General features: G+C 41.6%; 1 protein-coding gene across 3 annotated transcripts in view; it reads left to right on the top strand.

The window, feature by feature from the left end:
- The window catches only part of pde5ab (phosphodiesterase 5A, cGMP-specific, b), a 118,587-nt gene that overhangs the window by 36,078 nt on the left and 56,482 nt on the right, over positions 1-26,027 (top strand). For all 3 annotated transcript variants that reach the window (XM_039822910.1, XM_039822909.1, XM_039822908.1), the window contains exons 2-7: positions 431-959; positions 1,651-1,824; positions 13,157-13,246; positions 14,692-14,763; positions 16,714-16,803; positions 16,914-17,051. In XM_039822910.1, the coding sequence (XP_039678844.1) occupies positions 431-959; positions 1,651-1,824; positions 13,157-13,246; positions 14,692-14,763; positions 16,714-16,803; positions 16,914-17,051 (1,093 nt within the window). The remainder of the gene's footprint in view (positions 1-430; positions 960-1,650; positions 1,825-13,156; positions 13,247-14,691; positions 14,764-16,713; positions 16,804-16,913; positions 17,052-26,027) is intronic.

Below are 26,027 nucleotides of genomic sequence, written 5' to 3'. Positions count from 1 at the left end.
CAGCACTAAGATCTAGGAAAACAAGAATGGAGACAAGTCCTTTGTCTGCAGCAGTTAGAAGGTCGTTAGTAATTTTCACCATTGCCGTCTCTGTGCTATGATTCTTTCTAAATCCTGATTGAAAGTCATCAAATAAACTATTGCTATGTAGAAAATCACATAACTGATTAGCAACTACCTTCTCAAGGATCTTGGATAGAAAGGGAAGGTTAGATATAGGTCTATAGTTTGCTAAGACCTCAGGATCGAGGGTGGGTTTTTTCAGAAGAGGTTTTATCACAGCTATTTCAAATTTATCAGCTCCTCCATCTGTGCTGATGTTGCTTGGTATACTTTAACTACAGTAAATCTATAAGAGACTGTACGGATACAATACCGTCTGTTACAATATGGCAAAGTGTCTAATCCACTTTCTTCTCTATTTCTGCAGGGAGATGGTGAATGCCTGGTTTGCTGAGCGCGTCCACTCCATCCAGACATCTGCCTCTAAAGAAAATCCTGCACAGCAGCGAGCCCCCCAGTCCTCCACAGACTCCAGCCCCCAATCTGCCTCAACTATCCTCCCACCTAACATAAGCCACCTGGACAACCGCTGCCCATCCCCAGTCCCCAGCCCAGCCCCCGGCACCCCGACTCGCAAAATCTCTGCATCCGAGTTTGACCGCCCACTCAGACCCATCGTGGTTAAAGACTCTGAGGGCTCTCTGACGTTTCTGAGTGACGCTGACCGTGAAAGTGTCCCTCTGCGGGGCTCAGTGATGGGTGACGGTAGTGTTGGTGGGGGAGGTAATGGAGGTGGATGCAACGGGGCAGGCAGTGGCAGCGGTGGGGACCGCTGCACCAGGCTGCTGGAGCTGGTGAAGGACGTGTCAAGTCATCTGGATGTGACAGCACTCTGCCACAAGATCTTTCTCCACATCAATGAGCTGATCGCTGCAGACCGCTACTCACTCTTCCTGGTAGGAACGCAAAGGGCTGTGGCTCAAACTGTCATTCTAACTGCTTCACCTGGAGCACTGGGGTCAGCCACAGCAGCAGGAAGTAGGGCTGGGCAATATATCAATGTTATATCGACATCGATATACATGTATGAGGCTAGATATCATCTTAGATTTTGGATATTGTAATATCGTGGGGTACACAAGACGCAAGGCAGGAAGTAAAACAAGACATGACACATCTGACTTTTAACTCAGAACTCTGACTTTAAAGTCAGAACTCAAATATATTTTTTCACATGTGGCCCTAATCCTCTTCCGTAGATGAGAGCAGATTTGGCGGGTCAGAAAGCCAAAGCAGTTAAAAAGTTCAAAGAAATTAAAAACGTTCCATGGAGCTGAGGAGAACTGCAGAGTTGGGTGATAGTGTCCTGTGGATTTGTCACTATGCGTGATCCCCTTTACATAACTCATAGTCATTTGATCCATTGTCAATATAAAAATATGGATTAGTGCAACTTCAATTTACTTTGTACTACTTTTACTACTACTTATTTCTGTACAAAGGAATAACAAATCCTCTAGTTCTAGTTCCATTAGATTTGTTGTGAATAGTACTATTCTGGATTATGAACTTATTCTCTATTTTTTTCATCTATTTTCTTGTTTTAAATCCCTTGTGTGAGCCCATCCTGTGTGTGTTTGGTCCCAGGTGGGCGAGGACAGCTCCAACAGGAAGTTCTTGGTCAGCCGTCTGTTTGACGTTGCGGAGGGATCCACGCTGGAGGAGTCCTCCAGTAGCTGCATTCGGCTGGAGTGGAACAAAGGCATTGTGGGACATGTAGCCGCCACGGGACAACCGCTCAATATCAGGAACGCTTACGAGGTTAGGATTTCACACAATTTTGTCTCTCTTTTTTAACTTTACAGGCTCAGCGTGGATACTGGGGAAGCCTGTAAAGTGATGGTTTTCCGTCTGGCCTGTGTTTGCTTTGGGCTTCCTGTGATGGTTCCTTCTGACAGAGCAAGGGGCAAGTAGGTCTTCTGGAGGATTCATCTTCACCACACATACACACACGCACGCACGCACACACACACACACACACACACACACAGAGAGAGTTTCCGTGTACTGACCTTATGTTGGATCACGTTTCAACTCAATATCACTTTCCCACTTCAATCAATGATCAAACTGACCTGACTTTGAAATCCCTCACCAGTGATATGGTTTATACCCTGTAGGAGCCACATACTGTGTGTTGTTTATGGTCTTATTTATATTATTCATTGATTATTATATTGTGCACTTATATTGTAGGTGGTGGGCATGTTCATCGCGGCTTGAGCGGAAGTGATAACATTATATTTGTGAGCCTGGGAGCCAACACTTTCTGTTGACCGCCGCACTAACGCACTTATTTCGACTCACAAAGTAACTTTTACATTTGATAACTGCAGTACTAGTTGTATTTTACGTGTGGAGGAATAAATCATTGCGATACAATCTTGAGCGTGTCACAGTGTGTTCTGGTGACGGTCAAATGAAACTTCGTGAATCATTTTCTTTATTTTCTGAGCTCACTAGATGGCGCTCTCGGTTCAAAGAAAAAGGTTAAAGTTAAAAGGTTAAAAGTGTGATTTCAACCCTTTGTTGAAGAGCGAGCCCCATCTAGTGGGCTCAGAAAAAAGAGAAAATGGTTCACGAAGCTTCATTTGGCCATCACTAGTGTGTTTAGTCCCACGCGGCAGCACTTTGTTGGACTGCTTACAGCCGCAACGTACCCCTATTCTACAGGGACTTATGTGCCAGAACTATGTCTTGGCGAATGACAGCAGGGCGGATGAGTTACTGTTCACAATATTTATTAAAGGCATATTATGTTGTTAAACCATTCAGAGTTAAGTATTATGGTGCTGCAAAGACGTCACAAGTCTTAAGAAGAATCTTTCAAAATATTTGTTTGGTACAGATCCCACTATAATCATTTCAATCTTTTAAATTTTTATATTTTTCAATGAAAATGGGAACATCAGTACAAACATGATCATTCCTACCAATATTGAGAATCATATTGCAATCGCAATATCAGTCAAAGAATCACATTTAGATATGTTTCTCATATCGTGCAGCCCTAGTTTAAATGAATGTGCATCTGATTTCTTTGAAGATGGGATGGAAGGGACAGGAATGTATGTAATGCATGTGTGTGTGTGTGTGTGTGTGTGTGTGTGCCTTCCTCTGGAAGAGTTATGAGTGTCTTAAAAAAGAAGCAGATGTGTGCGTAATGTTTGTGTGTGTGGGTGGTAGAGAGAGAGAGAGAGAGAGAGAGAGAGAGAGAGAGATATAGGACTGTGATTTAATGCATGGGTTGTGTGTGTACTTGCATAAGTGACCTCATCTGAACTGTCAAATATGTCTTTCGCTACAGTGAATTTCAATGTAAATGGCCTATCCTCAGCAGAGAACACTGCCAAAGATCAATCAAGACTCAATCTACTATAGCCTTATAGATTTATATATCTTCTATTATAAGATATATCTATCTTATAATATTTCAAACTAAGTTTCTTTGGACAAAGGAATTTCACAGTTCCACTTTTCCAGTGTAAATCAACTCAGTGAAAAATATTTAAGGGGTTTTCTGTTCTATTTTTGAACTTGACTGTGCAGAAGTGCACCAGTACGGTGCATTCAGACCGAAAAAAGCGATCCGGTGATTCGCTGCAGGGTGGCGCGGTGGGGGGAGTGTCACTGAAACGGCCCATCTGTGTGACGTCCTGTTGTGTCCTTTAACCCCCCAATGTAGCACTATTACTGTTTTCCGTCAGATGGTTTTTAGATCTCGGCGTTTCCGAGCGCACATGAAGGCAGCTTCATTTCCCGGAGAAAGAGAGAAAGAAAAGAGACAGAGGGACTGTCCACAAACTCCCGGGCAGTTCAGAGCTTGTGTTTGGTATATTAAAACTTTCTCGTGGCAGAGATGGAGGCAGTGATGTTTCCTGTTTCCTGTACGGGACTCTCCCACTGCCTCAAAACACACCCGCAAGTCTGATCCAAGCTTACATGATTGGCCACCGCAGCATGACGTGGGATTGCGTTTCTACAAAAGTTGAGTCGGTCTCAGCTTTTTGCCGCAGGCCTGCTGCCCCACCACAGTCAAACACACTTCCCCCATTCAACATGGATGGAAAGAGCTGCATTTTTGCTGGACCGTCTGACAGCCAATGCAGGCTGTCTGAATGACAGTCCTTCCAGAAAAGAAGAGTTTTTTTTGTGATTGTTGCGGGCAAAAATCCTTGATTATCCGGCATTGCGTTTTTCCGGAGGGACTGGAATAAGCCCTTAAGCTGTACTGGCTTGGTGTTGAGAAGTATCAGGAACTGAGGTTGATAGTCACCAAGAGGTGCACACATTAAAAGGTTGGTTCATCCAAATTGTGCTCTTTGGGTTATTCAGAGTAACAGGGACACAGCTTCTTAAAAGAGGCGTTACAGGGAATCTTTTTAATGTCATTTCTCAATCCTGTGAGCATGTTAAATGAAATTCTGTTCACCTTCATCGTATTGGGGTGAAGGCAAAAATCGGAGACACAATTTCAGATTTTTACCACATTTTATCTCTTAGTAACTTTGTCATATTACATAATGCATTTTGCATATACGTTGTTAGGACAAATATTCTAATCTTCTATCTTATATTCTATCTTTAACCTTCATATCAACTATAAAAGTTACAAACAGTTATAGCAAGATTCATTATACGTGACAAGGATTTAGTTTCTACACAAAATTTTTCGTTTTGACAAGAATATTATTTGATCAATTATATCATTTATACTCCTATTTAAAAAAAACATTCTTTCAATACCTTTGCCAATTGGACTTTGATATGAATTGCTCTTTCTGTAAATGAGTATGTTTAAATACGTATAAGGGCTGCAGCTAACAATTATTTTCATTGTGGATTAATCTGTCGATTATTTTCTTGAGTAATCGATTAGTTGTTTGGTCTGTAAAATGTCAGAAAATGGTCAAAAATTTTGACATTTTGTCCACAACTCAAAGATATTTAGTCTACTGTCACAGAGGAGTAGAGAAACCAGAAAATATTCACATTTAAGATGATGGAATCAGAGAATTTAGAATTTTCTTTCTTTAAAAGTGACTTTGTTGTGAACTAGTGGCGTTTGGACCCTAAAGCAGAGAAGGGAGACTGGTTGGTAAGTGAAAAGAGTTTATTTGAACAACAAAACGTCTCAAGCAGGAGCAGGGGTGGCAGGGGGCTGGCCGGCTGGAGATATCCTTGGAGGATAGGCGGGGGAACTCAGGAACAGGATCGACAGAGTGGCACACTTGTAGAGCTGCGTATACAAAAATAACCACAGGTTAGTCGATGGGACAAAGGAAGAGTTCAGAATCAAAAATACCTTCACTGTTAGGAAAAACAGAGGAACAATGAACGCAGAGCGCTACCGAACATGACAGAATTTTCTGTTATTATTTAGATCTCTTAACAGTATCATGATTTCTGAATCTGGGTATGGTGTTCTGGTGTGGTGTAAAAATGTTATGGTCCCTTATGCTCCTGTACTTCTGTGTGACACAGGTCACAAAAAATAGACCAGTGATTCTCAAATACTTTTTAATAATGTACCCCCTAAAGTACCCTTGACCAGCTCAAAAAAATGTTGGTAGAAAAAAGCCGTGGAATAATTGTGGAATATTGGTGTGTATGTAAATGTACTGAATGATGTTTCACAATCAGTTTTAAAGCTATTTAGATTACATTTTGGCAAAAATCAATTAGTTTTGATTCAAATGAAAGGTCTACGTCTTTCAGTGTTTCTCAAATGGGGGTACGCTTAGCCCTAGGGGTACTTTGGAGTACTGCAGGGGTACGTGAGATTATCCTGGGTCAAGTCGTGGGGGCAGCAGCTCCAGCAGGGGACCCCAAACTTACACACATGAAGAATCATACAGATGTTTGACTCTCTGTGGTCTGTACATACAGAATCATACAGATGTTTGACTCTCTGTGGTCTGTACATGAAGAATCATACAGATGTTTGACTCTCTGTGGTCTGTACATGAAGAATCATACAGATGTTTGACTCTCTGTGGTCTGTACGTGAAGAATCATACAGATGTTTGACTCTCTGTGGTCTGTACATGAAGAATCATACAGATGTTTGACTCTCTGTGGTCTGTACATGAAGAATCATACAGATGTTTGACTCCCTGTGGTCTGTACATGAAGAATCATACAGATGTTTGACTCCCTGTGGTCTGTACATGAAGAATCATACAGATGTTTGACTCCCTGTGGTGTGTACGTGAAGAATCATACAGATGTTTGACTCCCTGTGGTCTGTACGTGAAGAATCATACAGATGTTTGACTCTCTGTGGTCTGTACATGAAGAATCATACAGATGTTTGACTCCCTGTGGTCTGTACGTGAAGAATCATACAGATGTTTGACTCCCTGTGGTCTGTACATGAAGAATCATACAGATGTTTGACTCCCTGTGGTCTGTACATGAAGAATCATACAGATGTTTGACTCCCTGTGGTGTGTACGTGAAGAATCATACAGATGTTTGACTCCCTGTGGTCTGTACGTGAAGAATCATACAGATGTTTGACTCTCTGTGGTCTGTACATGAAGAATCATACAGATGTTTGACTCTGTGGTCTGTACATGAAGAATCATACAGATGTTTGACTCTGTGGTCTGTACATGAAGAATCATACAGATGTTTGACTCCCTGTGGTCTGTACGTGAAGAATCATACAGTTGTTTGACTCTCTGTGGTCTGTACATGAAGAATCATACAGATGTTTGACTCCCTGTGGTCTGTACGTGAAGAATTATACAGATGTTTGACTCCCTGTGGTCTGTACATGAAGATTCATACAGATGTTTGACTCTCTGTGGTCTGTACATGAAGATTCATACAGATGTTTGACTCTCTGTGGTCTGTACATGAAGAATCATACAGATGTTTGACTCCCTGTGGTCTGTACATGAAGAATCATACAGATGTTTGACTCCCTGTGGTCTGTACATGAAGAATCATACAGATGTTTGACTCTCTGTGGTCTGTATATGAAGAATCATACAGATGTTTGACTCCCTGTGGTCTGTACATGAAGAATCATACAGATGTTTGACTCCCTGTGGTCTGTACATGAAGAATCATACAGATGTTTGACTCCCTGTGGTCTGTACATGAAGAATCATACAGATGTTTGACTCCCTGTGGTCTGTACATGAAGAATCATACAGATGTAGCAGTGGGTGTGTAGTTCCAAAAATTCAACAAGGTGCACGACCACGCCCAGCGACAGCTTCGAAGCCTTCGCGCTGGAAATGACAGCCGGGGGGTGATGTTTTATGGTGCGTGCACCTTGCGCCCGGAACATCACCGCTACCATAAACATAGCTTGATGTGGCCCAGGAAAAGGGAAGTTTGGGGTCCCCTGCTGGAGCTGCTGCTCCCGCGACCTGACCCTGGATAATCTCACGTACCCCTGCAGTACTCCAAAGTACCCCTAGGGCTAAGGGTACCCCCATTTGAGAAACACTGAAATATGTAGACCTTTCATTTGAATCAAAACTAACTGATTTTTGTCATGGAAATGTAATCTAAATAGCTTTAAAACTGATTGTGAAACATCATTCAGTACATTTACATGCATACCAATATTCCACTATTATTCCGAATAAGACAATATTCAGAATTTGATACAGGTCATGTATTCCGGTTGGATATTCAGAATAAGGCCTTTTTCCGAACATAGCATTTTCCGATTAAGACGTGGGATATTCCGCTACTATTCAGATTTAGAAGAATTCTTTGGACATGTGCATTCGGAATATGCGTCTCAATCGGGGTTTTTACTGCAGGTAATGGTCAGCTCTGTGCGTTGCTTTGGTTTCTGTACACAAACCAACCAGAGAGAGAAAGGTAGAGTGAGATTTCCTACCTTCCTCCTTTGATAGCTGTCATCTGGTTGCCTGCCAACCACAAGACACCGATGATGACGATGATGATGATGACGATGATGATGATGATGATGATGATGATGATGATGATGATGATGATGATGACGATGATGTGTGTGTGTGAGAGAGAGAGATTGTGAAATGACAAATAGAGAAAATAGAGAAGTGTGGCTGATGGGATGGTCCACCTGCATCCAATTAGCTTGCTGTGTGTGTGTGTGTGTGTGAGCGAGTGCCCTTGAGGGTTCAAGTGTGGTTGAGAGCAAATGTCTTTGTGCATGAAGGTGTGAAATTAATACTTGTAAGCACATATGAATATAAATATAAAGTTTGTGTGTGTGTGCATACAATTCTGTTTGTGTGCTTAGTGGTGTGATCACATACAAATGCATGTGTATGAGTGTGTGTATGTGTATCATGATGTGCACTAACAAATTTATAGACAATGTTACTTCAGATAATCTCAACATGCTGTATTTTGTGTGTGTGTGTGTGTGTGTGTGTGTGTGTGCGCGCTACTTCAGAACCTGATACTGCTTCCAGGAAGTTAATCTGCGGCATCTGAGGGACTCCCCAGCTCTCTGATTGGATCTTTAACTTCCCATTAGTCTGCTCAGGATTACAATCATTTCAGCAGTGCGATGAGAAAACAAACCCTCGTCTCCCTGTTTACATTACGACAGCCTGGGCCAAACCAATCTACAGAGAGGCTGGGGCGCGGGGGTGGGTGGTGGAGGGGGGGATGGATTCCTCAATGCCTGCACTGTGCTGTATCCAAAATGCAATCTTCGGTTGAAAGCCTGCAAGATTTTCTTTATTTTAATTTATTTTTGAAAGTAACACACACACATATAAACAACTGTTTAAATATGATTACCAACTATGACTGTACAAGAAATAAATAGCAGAGTACATATTAAACCAAAGACAAGGAAGTCAGAGTCTCTGCAGGAAGGAGTGCAACAGTCTCCAAAGTCTCCAGAATTTGGCCGAATTTTGATTGAGGTCATAAGTCAGTTTTTCCAAAGAGAGAAGAGTTGATATCTGTTCTTGCTTTAAAGAGATTACACAAAATGGCCAATTTGGAGAAATTTGAAAAAGTCCTTAACCTGCACGATAGATCTCTTATTCACTGAGTTTTGTCTCAATTTCAGTTGATCCTGTTACATTTCTTGGATTTCAAATGATAATTCTTCATGTAAACATTGTGGGCAGATAGTTTTCTTGCTCTGGAGTAACTTTTGCTTTATTGAAAGACTTTTGTGGCTTGCAGTGGTGGAAGAAGAATTCAGATCCTTTACTTAAGTAAAAATACTAATACCACACTGTAAAAGTCCTGCATCAAAAATGTTACTAAATGTATGTAAGTATCATCAGGAAAAGTATTACGTAAGTAAAAGTACTCAATGCAGAAAAAATCCTCCCATTTTAGAAAATGTAAAGGATCCAAACAGTTGTGTGTTTAATGTTCTAATCATTTCATTTCATGGGTGTGGGAGAAGTTTGGAGAAGACATGGAGAAGGACTTTCGGTCGGCACCAAGGTGCTTCTGGAAAAGTGTTTGCCACCTCAGGAGGGGGAAGCGGGGAACCATCCAAGCTGTGTACAGTAAGGATGGCACACTGTTGACCTCAACTGAGGAGGTAATAGGGAGGTGGAAGGAGCCCTTTTTTGGAACTCCTGAATCCGACTAATACGCCCTCTATGTTAGAGGCAGAGCTGGAGGATGATGGGGGATTGTCGTCGATTTCCCGGGCGGAAGTCACTGATGTAGTCAAACAACTCCACAGTGGCAAAGCCCCGGGGATTGATGAGATCCGTCCAGAAATGCTCAAGGCTCTGGGTGTGGAGGGGCTGTCCTGGTTGACACGCCTCTTCAACATTGCGTGGAAGTCTGGGACAGTGCCAAAGGAGTGGCAGACCGGGGTGGTGGTTCCCCTTTTTAAAAAGGGGGACCTGAGGGTGTGTGCCAATTACAGGGGTATCACACTTCTCAGCCTCCCTGGTAAAGTCTACTCCAAGGTGCTGGAAAGGAGGGTTCGGCCGATAGTCGAACCTCAGGTTGAAGAGGAACAATGTGGATTCCATCCTGGTCGTGGACCAGCTCTTCACTCTCGCAAGGATCCTGGAGGGAGCCTGGGAGTATGCCCAACCGGTCTACATGTGTTTTGTGGATCTGGAAAAGGCGTATGACCAGGTCCCCCGGGAGATACTGTGGGGGGTGCTGCGGGAGTATGGGGTGAGGGGGTCTCTTCTCAGGGCCATCCAATCTCTGTACGACCAAAGTGAGAGCTGTGTCCGGGTTCTCAGCAGTAAGTCGGACTCGTTTCAGGTGAGGGTTGGCCTCCGCCAGGGCTGCGCTTTGTCACCAATCCTGTTTGTAATATATATGGACAGGATATCAAGGCGTAGTCGGGGTGGGGAGGGGTTGCAGTTCGGTGGGTTGGGGATCTCATCGCTGCTCTTTGCAGATGATGTGGTCCTGATGGCATCATCGGCCTGTGACCTTCAGCACTCACTGGATCGGTTCGCAGCCGAGTGTGAAGCAGTTGGGATGAGGATCAGCACCTCTAAATCTGAGGCCATGGTTCTCAGCAGGAAACCAATGGAGTGTCTACTCCAGGTAGGGAATGAGTCCTTACCCCAAGTGAAGGAGTTTATGTACCTTGGGGTTTTGTTCGCGAGTGAGGGGACAATGGAGCGGGAGATTGGTCGGAGAATCGGTGCAGCGGGTGCGGTATTACATTCAATTTATCGCACCGTTGTGACGAAAAGAGAGCTGAGCCAGAAGGCAAAGCTCTCGATCTACCGGTCAGTTTTCGTTCCTACCCTCACCTATGGTCATGAGGGCTGGGTCATGACCGAAAGAACGAGATCCAGGGTACAAGCGGCCGAAATGGGTTTCCTCAGGAGGGTGGCTGGCGTCTCCCTTAGAGATAGGGTGAGAAGCTCAGTCATCCGTGAGGAGCTGGGAGTAGAGCCGCTGCTCCTTCGCATCGAAAGGAGCCAGTTGAGGTGGTTCGGGCATCTGGTAAGGATGCCTCCTGCGCCTCCCTAGGGAGGTGTTCCAGGTACGTCCAGCTGGGAGGAGGCCTCGGGGAAGACCCAGGACTAGGTGGAGGGATTATATCTCCAACCTGGCCTGGGAACGCCTCGGGATCCCCCAGTCGGAGCTGGTTAATGTGGCTTGGGAAAGGGAAGTTTGGGGTCCCCTGCTGGAGCTGCTCCCCCCGCGACCCGACACCGGATAAGCGGATGAAGATGGATGGATGGATGGATGGATAATTTCATGTAACACATCAGATTAAATTTTTTTTAAAGATTATTTTTGGGCTTTTCCGCCTTTAATTTTTTTTGACAGGACAGCTAGGTGAGAAAGGGGAGAGAGGGAGGAAAGACATGCAGGAAATTCTCACAGGTCGGATTCAAACCCTGGACCTCTGTGTCGATGCATAAACCTCTCAGTAAATGTGCGCTCTATCACTGACCCAACCCTGCCACAATGTGTGCAGAAATCTTAATTTGTAAAGTAACTAGTACCTAAAGCTGTCAGATGAATGTAGTGGAGTAAAAAGTACAACATTTCTCTCTCGGAGTAGAAGTAGAAAATGGCATGAAAAGAAAAGACTCAAGTAAAGTACAAGTACCTCAACATTTGGACTGAAGTACAGTACTGGAGTAAATGTACTTAGTTACATCCCACCACTGAATGTGCCTGTTGGTGTCACCATTAGACTGGGCTAAAGGTGCATTGCTCTCTGTGATTCTTTCAATGCACTAGTAAAGGAAGCCCGTACTTGAGTAAATGTACTTAGTTACATTCCACCACTGGTGGCTTGTGAGTCATCTTGAAACAGGAAATAGTAGGTGTAGGTTGTACGGCTGCCCCCTCTGAGTCAATTAGTTGACTAATTGGTCGTTGTGGTCTTAGTCTACAAAGATTTCCTTAGTCCATTAGTCATTTTTATGCTTTTTTCATGTTAAATGACTTATTTCCAAGAAATGTATGAGTGCATCTCCACTAAACACAATATTTAAATTGATGTTTTTGCATGATTCATTGTGTGAAACTCAGTTTTACAGATCTATTGATTAAAGGTGCAATATGTAATATTGTATGTAATACTGGCAGCTAGCGGTTAAAATAGTTACTGCACTACCAATTCAAAATACTGGAGAGTCGTTTCCCCCGCCCCCTCCTGCCCAGACTCGAAGTTCACGGAGGCATATAGGCCTGTCTGGTATTACAATTGGTCAAGTGGAACATAGAATGGCTTCATTTGTAGATGATATTATCCTTTGTCTGAAACATCTCGATACGTCTATAACTGCTTTACTGGAGCTTATCCAGTATACATTTGGGAAAATCTCTGCTGACAAGGTCAATAATTTGTAATGCAGTCTTAATTTACTTAATATATCACACAGATAACAGTCAGTAGAGCTATTGAGAACACTGTAATATGCACAAAAATCATGTTAGGATCATGTTAACATAAGGACTCATGTTATCATACCACACCAAACCTGTTTTGTGTAGTTCTATTCTGAAATCGGGGTTCTTCCTCTTTACACACGGGCACACACACACACACACACACACACACACACACACACACACACACACACACACACACACACACACACACACACACACACACACACACACACACACACACACACACACACACACACAGCCCTTGAGTTTAGAGGATAATGGTTTTGACAGAGAGAAGCTGAGTGTTTAAAGATCAGCGGTGGGTGGGAGAGTTTCCAACAAGAGAATAGTCCTCTAAACAAAACATCTCTCAATCCACTGGTCCTTAACATGCCTTCAGAAGCCACTTCTCTCTGTTGAACTCCACATGTACACACCAAAGAAGGTTTTTGCCTCCTTATGATTGAAACCAAGCACTAACAAAACTATTTATGTGGGGCCTTTGTTTTGGAGAAGAATTTTGTGTTGCATTAATGCTGACAGCTGCATGCGTGCAGCTCCTACAGAAAATATTTTTTTTTAATGCAAATTGTTGCTGTAGTTCCTACAAGTGTAGCTAGCTGGTTGAATTTATTTTAGGTTTTGAATACAGATATCATTTAATTTAATAAAACCAGATATCAGTCCCAAAATGTAAGTCAGACCCAATTGTAAACAGTATTGCTTTAAAGATGGGATCAAATTCTCTTCATATGCTTTGCCCCCCCAGGACCCAAGGTTCAATGCTGAGGTAGACCTGGTCACAGGTTACAAAACCCAGAGTATCCTTTGCCTTCCCATCAAGAACCACAGAGACGAGGTAAGGCAATACACACAGAAGCTGTACATACTGCATACAGTACAGCTTGTGTTTAACTACTTAACTACTAGAAGTTAACCATAAACCAAAAGGATAGAGGTCCACCTAAGGGTTGAGTCCATCTGCGTTTTTGTCCAGGTTTTTCTATTGGAAATGCTACCTTAAAAAGCAATGACGGATGTTACCACAGTACGCTAATCAATAAGGCTCTGAATAATGTGAATACTAGCACTGCCTGAGTCAACTTCACCCGTGCTAAGTTTGGAATTGGAATTAACGGCACAGAAGCTATGCAATGTAAGGTTACTGCTGTGGCTGACACGTTAGGCAGCGGTAACGGTAAAGCAGCAGCTCCCGTGTTCTGGGAGGTGAAATTATTGTTTTTGTCAATGAAGTGGATTTAAAGAGAGCAGTCTAAGATTTACAGTATAGGCTTTAGTTCCCCGTCGGAAAGGGCTGTCTAACGGCAAGGTAAAGCATTGAAAATATTTTAAATAAAGCGTAAACTTTAACTGATATTGATTTTTTTTTGTGTGGTCCTTTTTTTAGGTGCCTAAAATGCCTTTTAGCTAATCTGTATGACATGTTTTGACAAAAAGAATAATTCAGTGTCCACTTGCTAGCTTCTTCCAGATCTTTCAACCTCATCTCATGGTCTTCTTCAGCTTGCTTCTTTGCTTGGTTGTTATAGATATAGCTCAATTGTCAGTATATACAATATGTAAGTATTGAACTTCATCTGGTTACAACTGTGCCATCTCCATGACAACTGAGAAAACTCCATCCACTGAGCAAGACCATAAGATGCAGCAGTTCTGAAAAAAAGTTAGTAAGTACACCTTGTGTTAAGACTTTTTCGGTCAACTAAATGCTCTAGTTATATTTTGGGATGTTTATGTTTTGGTTTTGCGGTTTTTCGGGAGCCAGCTATACAAGTTATTTATGCAGTATATGGTGTTTGCAAAGCTGACATTCTTATCCAGCGCGGGACTGGATTAGCCATTTGAACCTGAGTCTTTACAGTTACAGTCGCTCTAGCCAAATTGAGTCTTTCACCACTTAATTGCATCATTTTCCATTAAACAGCTTTAGCAATGCAAACCTTGTTGAGAGGATTTCTGGTAGCCTTGGGATTGTTGATGAGAAACCTTATCAAACATCTTGTCCATCATTTGAAAGAAAAAGGCAATAGTATCATTCACATTGTATATATATAATACAAATTATTTTCAATTCAGTTACAACCACTTTTTTTAATAGAGCTGTGTTTGACCCACAACTTTACTTTCCGATTTGAAGCTTGGACAAATTGACTTTAAATGTATTTTCGGCAACACAAGTCAAAAAAAGTTTTGTTCCTAAGTCCTTTTTGCACTACGGTAGGGAACTAATTCTGCTTTTTGTCAACTTTTTCTGTTGTTTTTTCTCCATTATATCTATCACAGGTAGTTGGAGTGGCTCAGGCTATTAATAAAAAATGTGGGGAGGACAGTGCCTTCACTGAACAGGATGAAAAGGTTAGTAAAGTTCAATAGTTGCAGGATATTTTGCTGATGAAAAAGGTGTTGGGCAGATTATCAGGGTTCCCACACGTCCTGGAAAACCTGGACATTTAGAAGAGTAGTTTTTCAGTCATGGAAACTTGATAGAAATGACCAGATATCCTGGAAAGATTCTATGTCGTCCTGGACGTAAACGTAAGTGCGTATTTTGTTTGAAACGCGACTGTTAGTAGAATAAGCTGCCTGGTATGACACTTAAAAGCAGGTTTATTGGACCCAAAGTGTAACGCTCCCTTTTCATTTCGGTTCCCATGTCAGTCAATCTAGCTGTTCACACCAGACGCGGAGCAGAACAGACGCGGAGCAGAACAGACTTGCAGCGATCTTTTCGTAGTTGAGTCTATTTTTTACTGAGCACCAGATCTATTTGATATATATCTATCCTTGGGTTCCAAGCAATACACTCACCAAGTGTGAAATATATTGGTTCTAGAGATATTTGAATGACAGACTGACAGAGATTCCTTGCTTTATAGTTAGATATACCGCTACAGGTAGCTAAATGCTAACGCCAGAGAAAGCTGTAATCTTGGCCAATTTCAGATCACATTCCTGCTGGAACATGTTCCATTGTGTAGTTGTAGGTTTTCAAGCTTTAATTAGTGATTTGCACGCTAATAAGTGCCACTATATACTCCATTACAGTTAGTCCACTGCTACATGTAACCATAATGTTAGCTACATGCTATCATCAGAGAAAGCTGTAATCTTGGTTTCTGATGTTTATTTCTTCACAATTCTTTGTCCGGTTGTGTATGTTTTGGTTTAGAAGCCTTTATTAGTGAGTTTAGTGCTGCTACTCCTGTTACAGTCCACTGCTGACTACATCTAGCTACATGCTAACGCCAGGTAAACTGTAATCGCGGCTTTATACTCCATTTCAGTCAGTCCCCAGGCACCAACCAGTGTTGCCAACTCTTTTCCAATAAAAGTAGCTAACAATAGCGCCAGAAGTCGTTAAAATAGCTAGATGACGTCATATGATCATTTGCATATATGTGATATCATTACGCAATAATTTGCATAAAGTTTAGTGGTTGTGTCAGCAAGGTAGATAGAAAGAAATCAAAATCTTTAGCCATCTAATCACAATGTCACTACAGGAATTTATATCAAATTATAATTATTACTTAGGTAGCTTATATTTTAAGTAAAAAAAGAAATTTTACAAAGGGAGGGAGAAAGATGGATAAAGAATTCTCAAAGAAGGCTGGCTTGCCCGGGGCCAGGCCAGTGCAGCGGCGTCTTTCTCCCGTCCAGTCCCACTGTCTCTCGTCTCCACCGCAGGCAGCCCGGCCCCCGTCCCCTGTCCCCCCTCCCCTTCTAACTGCCTGCGCAGTGCTGCTGCACATAAGGAGAGAGCAGAGAGCTCCTCAGTCACAGAACAGAAAAGAGAGTTTTGGCGGCCACAAGAGAGAAAAACCTTGCATGCTCTACGTTCTACGTAGGATGTAGTAAATGACTACATTGCCAACATTGAGTATTAGTTGTTTTTTGCTGTTTTTTTTAAGCGCTGGACACACTCCAACCACCCATTCAGACTCCGTGGTGGCCGTGTGTTTTTGTATCTGGGAACAGGGATAGAGCAAAAGAATGGAAGCCTGAAGTGAGTTCATACGTGTCCATGTCCATGCACCAAACCTTGTTTACATAAGTCCCCCCACCTCCGGTTTTACCAGAGTCATCAGCTGTTCTATCAGCTGATGATAAAGATGGAACCACCGACCTTCCGATTAGTAGCCGACCGCTCTAGCCTGGACTGTTAACAGAAGCTGTCCTGACCTGTGTCAAAAGGTCTCCCGGATACACTGAATATAAAAATGTCCAGTTCCTCAGTCCATCTTTCTCCACCTGTGTGTGTCCTTCCTTTTATCATCTGTCATTTTCCTTTGTCCTCTCCAACAGGACTTCTCAGCTTATTTGGCCTTTTCAGGCATTGTCCTGCACAACGCTCAGCTCTATGAGACATCGCAGCTGGAAAACAGACGCAATCAGGTGGGTGTCAAGGTGCATCTCTGAAAGTGTGAGTATGCATAGACACAACTCGGAACATGATGAATTTTTTTTGTGTGTGTGTGTGTGTGTGTGTATTTGTGTGTGTGAAGGTGCTGTTGGACCTGGCCAGTCTGATCTTTGAGGAGCAGCAATGTCTGGAGGTTTTACTGAGAAAGATAGCAGGAACCATGCTGTCCTTTATGCAGGCCCAAGCCTGTACAGTCTTCATTGCTGATGAAGACTCCATGGTCAGTACACACACACACACACACACACACACACACACACACACACACACACACACACACACACACACACACACACACACACACACACACACACACAATTTTAACAACTTAAGTCCACTTGAAAAGAATAATTTACAGGGACATAAATATTATAGATGCAGTTAAATATATATATATATATATATATATATATATATATATATATTTAACTGCATCTATAATATTATATATATATACAAAATCATGGGCCATTGGCATACAGCAGGTCTTCATACTATTAAGCATACCCCTCTGTTATCATAGGTATAAGTAACAGCGTCTTCGTCATATACTGTTTGGCAGCTGCCTATGATAGCCAAATAGCCAAATATGAAAACAAATAGTCAGCACCCATAGCCTAGCTCTGAGATGGTATTTAGGAGTGTTTGGTATTTAATGACCTTGGTCTAAAAAGCTTCCTCCATGCTAGGATCAAAGGTGCATGCAACCTCTAAAATGAACACCTCACTGGACTCCTCCTTGATCACAACAACATCTGGTGTATTAGCAAGCAGCTGTGAGAAGGTACCAGAGTTACTATTGCAGTGCTGAAACATTGATGGTTTTACCTGAGAATTTTTGTACATTCTTACTTAAGGTGAGAAATGGTTTGTTCAGTATTTCAGTATTAGCTCCACTATACTGCTATGACGTGCTATGTACATTCCCCTGTAAGCATGGCAGCCTTTCAGGATGTGTGCTAATGTTTCAGTGATCTGTTCTGTAGTGTGATGCAAACAATGAGGGACCTGAGTTGTGGGAAACCAGATAGAAGGTTTTAAATCCTCCTTGTTTGCAATTTTTTTTTCTTTTAACGCTTCCGGGCTTCCTCGGCTAATCCCCTGTTTTAACATTATAATGCTATGAATTATGGAAATTTGTCTCAGCCAAAGACTGCAGAAATGCAGATCAACGGAAAGTGTTCAAAAAGGGCTCAAAATGTCTGCGAGAGTGCTTTCATGCACTTGATTATTTGACAGTGGGACAGCCCAGAACCCTCACAGTCTTGCCGCGAATGCACCTCAAAGTCTGTGAGTGCGTAACTGGGAAGATTGGGATTTAATATTAGGGACTCCTGACTCTAGACATGTAAAAGTCCTGGATTCTAACAATGTCATTGTGTTTAACCTCACGTGCTAGAAAATAAAGGCTCACAAAACATCCCCTTCTAAGTGGGATCAAAATAAAAAATAGTTCATACAAACAATAAAGTGTGAGAGAAAATGTGATTGCTCGATGTGCAACGTAAGGCACCTGCTCCAACAGGAGAGTCCTGGCCGCTGCAGTCATGCTGCGTGCTCTGATCTTTGGTCGGTGTGCTGACTTATTGTTCAATATCCCACTGTCTGGCTACTTGCAGAAAGTGCTCAGCGCACACGTCGGCTAAATACCTCTCTTTCTTCATATCAGTCAAAGCATGCGACAGAAGTTCTCATTGTGGGTCAAAATAATGTGCTTTGACCCTGAGGTAACTGGAATTACTGATTGCTGCATCACTTCTGGATTTCCCAGACTCCAGATCGGTGGGAGGCCCAAATCACAGAATGTGTGCGTCAAATAAATTGCTGCTGTTGAAAGGAAATTGCATTAACTCGTTATTATCTTGTTTATTTTGACAGCCCTCATTGAAACTAGTTAGTTTGATACTAAAGTTGTGTCGATGTTTGGTTGCACGACAGAGAGTGCTAAGGTTCATCTTAGTTACACTGCCGTTAAAGTCCACACAAACCAAAATATTGTTCCAGAACATGATGTTTCACTTCTATGGCCAATTAGTGAAGAACACTGTTCTTGATGCAGTGTTTATTATCATTATTATCATTATTGTTATAATATAATTATTATTACAAGGTTGTCTCTTGTGCCGAATGGTCTTTGAGCACTTCGCTTAGCAATACATGGCTAACATTGGTAACGTTAATCAGCACACAAAAGAAAGGAACATAAACTAGTAGAAAGCATTATGATTAGGTGATAATGTACAACCATAACCTACAGCTAGTGCAAAATAACAATTGGGACATTGAGTGTTTACATGTCAAACATAACGGGGTAATATAACGGTACCCTATTATTGTTGGGAAGATGAAATTGTAACAGTATAACAATAGTGCTGCACGATATGAGGAAAATATGAGCAATATACGATATTACTTGCCATAAATTAACAAATAAATAATAGATTTTATTTTTTTAATAAATAAAGTGTTCTCAGTTCTTCTGCTTTCAGTATTCTGCTAAAATACAACAAACTGCTTGTTGAATTTAAAACAAATAAAGGAAATCATTTCCAACATTCTTTTATTGAACAAATTAGACTGAAAATAACCCTTTTTTGCATTTTTAGAAATTTCACATATTGTGCAAAATCATTCACATTTTTTATAATCAGCATTATTGATTTGATTTACCACCCAGCCCTATATTTATTGTTGTACAAAGGAATATGCAGAAAACAACATTACACTTTCAACTGTGAAGACATTTCAGTGAGGACAACCTAGCTGGCAACCTTGGCCAAAAATACGTTAAAAGAGCTCTGAAAATATAATATAAAAGGCAGTTTGTTTAAACACAATTAATACATCAGTCACAATTCCACAGGAAAATGACAAAATCCTGTCTGTTGTGGAATTTTCCATCTTCTGAACTCATGCTATGTAAGTTGAGACAGTGATACCCATGTGTAGGACTGGGTATCGTTCAAAAATTGATACCTATACAGTGACTTTGATACCGGTTCCTAAACCAGGTGAGCTACCCAGGCGCTGCCTGCCTACATTCTTTCCTCAATTGAGTGTTCATTAAATGCTCCTGTGTAATTCATCAAGGTCTCCCGAACATTCTTCACACATTTGTAAAGAGTTGTGCTGCCCTGTGTTTTTCCTTAACACTGTCCAGTCCAATATATTTGATCATATTTTGACTTATTTTCTTACCTTTTTATGTGCTTCACAGTAAAACATTTGAAAAGACATGAAGCCGTTGTTACCAAGGTAACCATCATCATGTTCAAATAAGCATCTGCTCAAATAGCTTTAGAGCGGATGGGTACGAGGCTTTTTGTTTCCCTTGAAATAATGATGCATAATGAGTTATGTCAGACAGACAAGTGGGAATGTCGAGTTTCTGTTCTGCAAATCAAGACGTTTCATATACAGAGCAGATAGAACAGTAGCGCGCCAGGTTTTAATGTAAATGCGGTCTCTTTCACTGTACTGAATCACACACACACACACACACACACACACACACACACACACACCAAACACTATTAGAGTCCTCTGTGGGCTTTAACATTTGTTTTGGCTTGTCCTCTCAGGGGTGTCCAGTGCCTGAAAAACACACACTGACACGCTTCACACTCGCACACGGAAAACAAGCGCCAGAGGAAAAGGAAGCAAATGAACTGTCATACACCGAGGGAGATTGATAGACGAGCTTGGTTACAGTATTCCCACGTCTCTATAGGTGCAAGGATTCTAAAAACTGGTGCCTGCGCAGCAACTCTAATCTACAGTTTATATTGAGCCAGTATTTTGATCCAAACATTACGAAATATCTAAAAAGTATGTACCAATACACACGCAGTACACATGTAGACAGAAAGCATTGAAATACCACAGCGAATAAACAGTCAGTAAGAAGTTTCTGTCAGTAAGAATTTCAAGACTGAAGTATATTGGGCAACACTTAATTTAAATGGGGTGTTCATAAGACTGACATGACACTGTCATTATTATGACATGACATCTGTCATGAACATGAAGTCATTTTGAGTGTTCATGACTGTCATTAAGTGTCATTCGGTAAATTATGACACTTTTAATGCAAAGTTAGCATTGTCCGAGATGTCTTTGTTATGACAACTTGACATTAACCTAGACAACATAACCTGTCATAAATTATCAAACTTTAATAAACTATTTAGCTTTATGTGTTAACATTACATTAAAATGTCATTAAGAGGTTGGTTTTACATTGGCTGTCATAGAGCATTATAATTGTGTCATGAATATTTTTCCTTGACCTCAAGTAAAGTGAAACAATTTGGACCTGTCATGAAGTTTGATTTCATCATCAAATGCTTAGCTATATGACGGTATCATGAATAATATCCATAACCTCAAGTAAAGTGGAACCATTTGGACTTGTCATTAAGATGTCTTAAAAGTCATAAGACCAGTTTGACGACAGGGAATGCAGTACCGACGTGATTCAATGAATTTTGAACAGATAACGTTAGCTTTAGGCTAACATTTCTTGTTGCTAAAACTATCTTACAGCAGCTTAATAAAGTAACCACTAACTGTAGTTAGCTGCCGTTAGCTAGTAAATTCAGTTAGCTGTACAGCTGTTACATCACTAGCCCAGGCTTGTAAAGCCAACCTAACTTCACCTGTGTCTTATTCCTCCATCCTTCCCTTTCTCTACTGTGTTCATACCTATCCATCCACCATTCGTTCACAAAAAGCCTGTTAGGCTAACGCCCAAAACAAGTTGATGGGGAGACATGTCGCCCTACTCTGCCTCATGGCCAACCCTGACATTCTTACCTAACCAATACCAAAAACCTAACCAATCAAACCAACAAAGCAATAAAAATTTGAGGCCTTTATTTTTAAGACAAAAGAAGACATAAAAAATTGACCATTACAGCAAAACAGCGCAAGTGCAACCACAACTGCTTTCATAAAAGTAAACCTCTATATATGCTCTACCAAAGAGCACCACATTTATCCACTATTCCCTCCATTGTCCATTGTGTGCTATCCCCCCTTCCTGTCTCCATCCCTTTCCACCATTCCTCCATTCAAAGGAGTTGTGCTGCCCTGTGTTTTTCCTTAACACTGTCCAGTCCAATATATTTGATCATATTTTGACTTATTTTTCTTACCGCTTTTATGTGCTTCACGGTAAACATTTGACAAGACATGAAATTAGTTGTTACCAAAGTGAAAACCATCATCATGTTCAAATAAGCAACTGCTCAAAAGCTTAGAATTGCGAGGCTTTTTGTTTTCTTAAATTCATTGAAATTAGTTAAACTGGCTTTTAAATGAATAGCAGCACCAAGTAATGAGTTATGTCAAAGACAGACAGAGTGGGATGTCGGGTTTCTGTTTATCAAAGGCCGCGTTTCTATACAAAGCAGATGGGAACAGTAAGCGCGATGCCAAGTTTTAAATGTAAAATCACAGTCTATTTTACTAAATCACACAAAAAAAAAAAAAAAAAAAAAAAAAAAAAAAAAAAAAAAACACTAGTAGAGTCCTCTATGAGCTTTAACATTTGTTTTAGCGGCTTGTCCTCTCAAAAGTGTCAGTTGCCCTAAAAACACACTGATCACCCTCCTTTCCCTTTCAAACCACCAAAACAAAGCGCCAAAAAAAAGAAGCAAATCAACTCTGTACACCTCAAATTGATGAAGCGGCTTGGTTACGTATTCCTCCCCCTTTCTATCAGGCTTACAAAACTTTATCTACCATTACACTGCTTCCATTCCATCTCCCTGCAACACTCTATTCTCCAGTTTAGGCAGGCCAGTATTTTGATCCAAACATTCACCAAAATATCAAAAACTGTGGCATAATACACCACAACCCAGTACACATAAAGCAAGCATTGAAATACCACAACAAATTAAACAGTCGGTAAGTTTTCTATGGTAAATTTCAAAGGGCTGGAAATTATATTGTGGTTCCATTTGGTCCACCTATGTTGGCTGCTATCCATCCAGGTACCATATCTAGAGGACACATGAGCAAAACATCAGATTAGGCTTTTGGTGGGGCAGCAGATTTTGACTTTTTGCATTTTCTGGGTGGGTATAGGAGGTGTATGTATAATCTGTCTTCAATTAGGTACCTGCCAAACGTGAGCAGTTATTTTTAAGTGTGTCTTCCTTTATATATTCCTTTGTTTAGTTCCTTGTCTGTTATTTTCCATCTCTTTCCATCAACTATTCCATATAGCTGGCTCTTCTATTTCTTCCTTCCATAATTAAAATTACACTCTAAGGTGTATAACTGTTGCAATTCTCAATTTTATGTTCACTTAAGCATTAAATACAATATTTTGTGATAATGAAGAGGCGTGGTTTACTTCATAGGCTGTGTACCTGTGTTATTATATCATCTGGGTCAGTGATATAACCCAAAATGTACGGTATTTGTTTGAAAAATTAATACAATATCAATATTTTTAAATTTGACTACAAGAGACAATTATATTGGTAATCACAATTATTTCTGAGACAATTAATTGTACAACAGAGGTACATGGTCTTTGAAGCCGTCGTGGCCTTCATCCATTCATCCTCACCATTTATGGGGTTATATCCAGTTTCGTCCGTCTCAGCTCTATTCAGCCCTTCTCTGGTCTCAGTGTGTCCTTTGTCTACATCCACTCTATTCTAGGCACACACACACACACTATTAAGTCCTTTCTCACTGTGGTGTGTTTCTTGTCCTCTACGTGTCCAGTGTTCTGTTCCTTTCCTGGCTCTACTATCCATCTGTCTATTCGTCTCTCTTCCCTCACTGTCTAATCTGGTTATGTTGCTGTGTGCATCCCTCTTTCATCCTTTTCTGTCTATTGTGTGTCCATGCTGTACGTTACCTTTGTCTTTCTACCGTGGTTATGTCTACTCCTTCCACTCATTTCCTTCATTTCAACCCTCTACTGTTGCTCTCCTAACACACTCTCTCGTCTCCTTGCTCGTGCTGTGGCTCGTCCACATTTGTGCTCGGTCCTTCTTTGTGCTCTGTGTCTCCATGTGTCCTTGTTGTGGTCTCTCTCTTCTCTCTACTGTTGTGTGTGGTCGTTCCTCTCCTGGGTCTGTGTGTGTGTGTCATACCTGGGCTCAGTGTGTCTGTGTGTGTGCATGGTGTGTGTGTCTGGTGCTGTGGTCTCGTGTCTCACTACTACAGCCAGCCGTGTGGCTCTTTCTGTGTTGTGTGGTCGTTGTCTGGCTCGTTCATGTGTTGCGTGTCTGTTGACTATGTTATGTTCTTCACCACCATCCACTGTTGTCTCTCTACATGTTGTCTCTCACATGCCTCTGTGTCTCTACCTACTGTTGTGTCTCTCGTGATCTCACATGCTGTTGTCTACACTGTCTTTTCCTTGTGCTTCTCACTGTTGTGTCACTCATTACTACCTCTCTACTGTTGTCCTCTCTACATAATATTCTCTACTTCACGGGCTGTGTCTCACATACAGCTACTGTTGTCCTCACTGTTGTTTGTGCTCTCTGTTGTCCTCTCTGGTGTCTCTTTGGTTGTCTCATTGCTACTCACTGTGTCTCTGTTGTCTCATGCTTGTGTCTCTGTTGTCTCTGTGTCACATTCTCTCTGTGCTCTTCCTGTTGTCTCACGTGTGTTGTCTCGTTGTGTCTGGGTCTCCTGTGTTTGTCTCTGTGCTGTCTCACGCTGTTGTCTTACATGCACCTCTGTGTCTCTGGTGTGTCTCTGTGCTACTCCTGTTGTGTCTCTGTGCCTACTACTCCTCTACTGTTGTCCTCTACATAATGATTCTCTACTGTTTGTCTCTACTGTTGTCTCACTGTTGTCTTGCCGTGTGCTGTGTCTCACCTGTTGTCTCTGTTTCTCTGTGTTGCTCTCTGTTGCTCTCTGTTGTCTCTACATGCCTCTGTTGTCTCTACATGCTCCTTGTTGTCTCTGTTGTGTCTCTCATGCTGTGTGTCTCTACATGCTGTCTCTCTGGTGTGTCTCTACATCGCCTGTTGCTCTCTGTGCTGTTGTCTGTTGTCTCTGTGTTGTCTGTGCCTGTTGTCTCTCCTGTTTCTCTTGTGTCTCTGTGTGTCTGTTGTCTCTGCCTGGGTGCCTGTCCTGTCTCTCGTGTGCTCTGTCTCTGTTGTCTCTGTTGTCTCTCTGCCCTTGTTTCTCTACTGTGCATGCTGTGTCTCTACACGGCTCTCTTTTGTTGTCTCTGCTGTGCTGTGTCTCTCTGTTGTCTCTGTCTCAGGTTGTGCGTTGTCTCTCTACATAGTACTCTCTGCGTTGTCTCTCCACATGCGGGGGGGTTCTCTCTACTGTTGTGCTCTCTACATGCTACTCCCCTAATGTTGTCTCTCTTCATACTACTCTCTACTAGTTGTCTCTCACATGCTCTCTCCGTTGTCTCTCTACATACTTGCTCTCTACATAATACTCTCCGTTGTCTCTACATACTACTCTCTACTGTTGCTCTCTACATACTACTCTCTACTGTTGTCTCTCATACATGTACTCTCTACTGTTGTTTCTCTACATACACTCTCTCTACATACTCTCTACGTTGTCTCTCTACATACTTCTCTCTACTGTTGTCTCCTCTACATACTCTCTCTACTGTTGTCTCTCTACATATACTCTACTGTTGTCTCTCTACATACTACTCTCTACTGTTGTCTCTACATACTACTCTCTACTGTTGTCTCTCTACATACTACTCTCTACTGTTGTCTCTCTACATACTACTCTCTACTGTTGTCTCTCTACATAATACTCTCTACCGTTGTCTCTCTACATAATACTCTCTACCGTTGTCTCTCTACATACTACTCTCTACTGTTGTCTCTCTACATACTACTCCCTAATGTTGTCTCTCTTCATACTACTCTCTACTGTTGTCTCTCTACATAATACTCTCTACCGTTGTCTCTCTACATACTACTCTCTACCGTTGTCTCTCTACATAATACTCTCTACCGTTGTCTCTCTACATACTACTCTCTACTGTTGTCTCTCTACATACTACTCTCTACTGTTGTCTCTCTACATAATACTCTCTACTGTTGTTTCTCTACATACTACTCTCTCTCTACATACTGCTCTCTACTGTTGTCTCTCTACATACTACTCTCTACTGTTGTCTCTCTACATAATACTCTCTACCGTTGTCTCTCTACATACTACTCTCTACTGTTGTCTT

The sequence above is a fragment of the Perca fluviatilis genome, chromosome 14 (genome assembly GCF_010015445.1).
Source record: "Perca fluviatilis chromosome 14, GENO_Pfluv_1.0, whole genome shotgun sequence".
NCBI lineage: Eukaryota > Metazoa > Chordata > Actinopteri > Perciformes > Percidae > Perca > Perca fluviatilis.
Note: the sequence above shows the minus strand (reverse complement) of the source record. Positions and strands in the feature narration are given on the sequence as shown.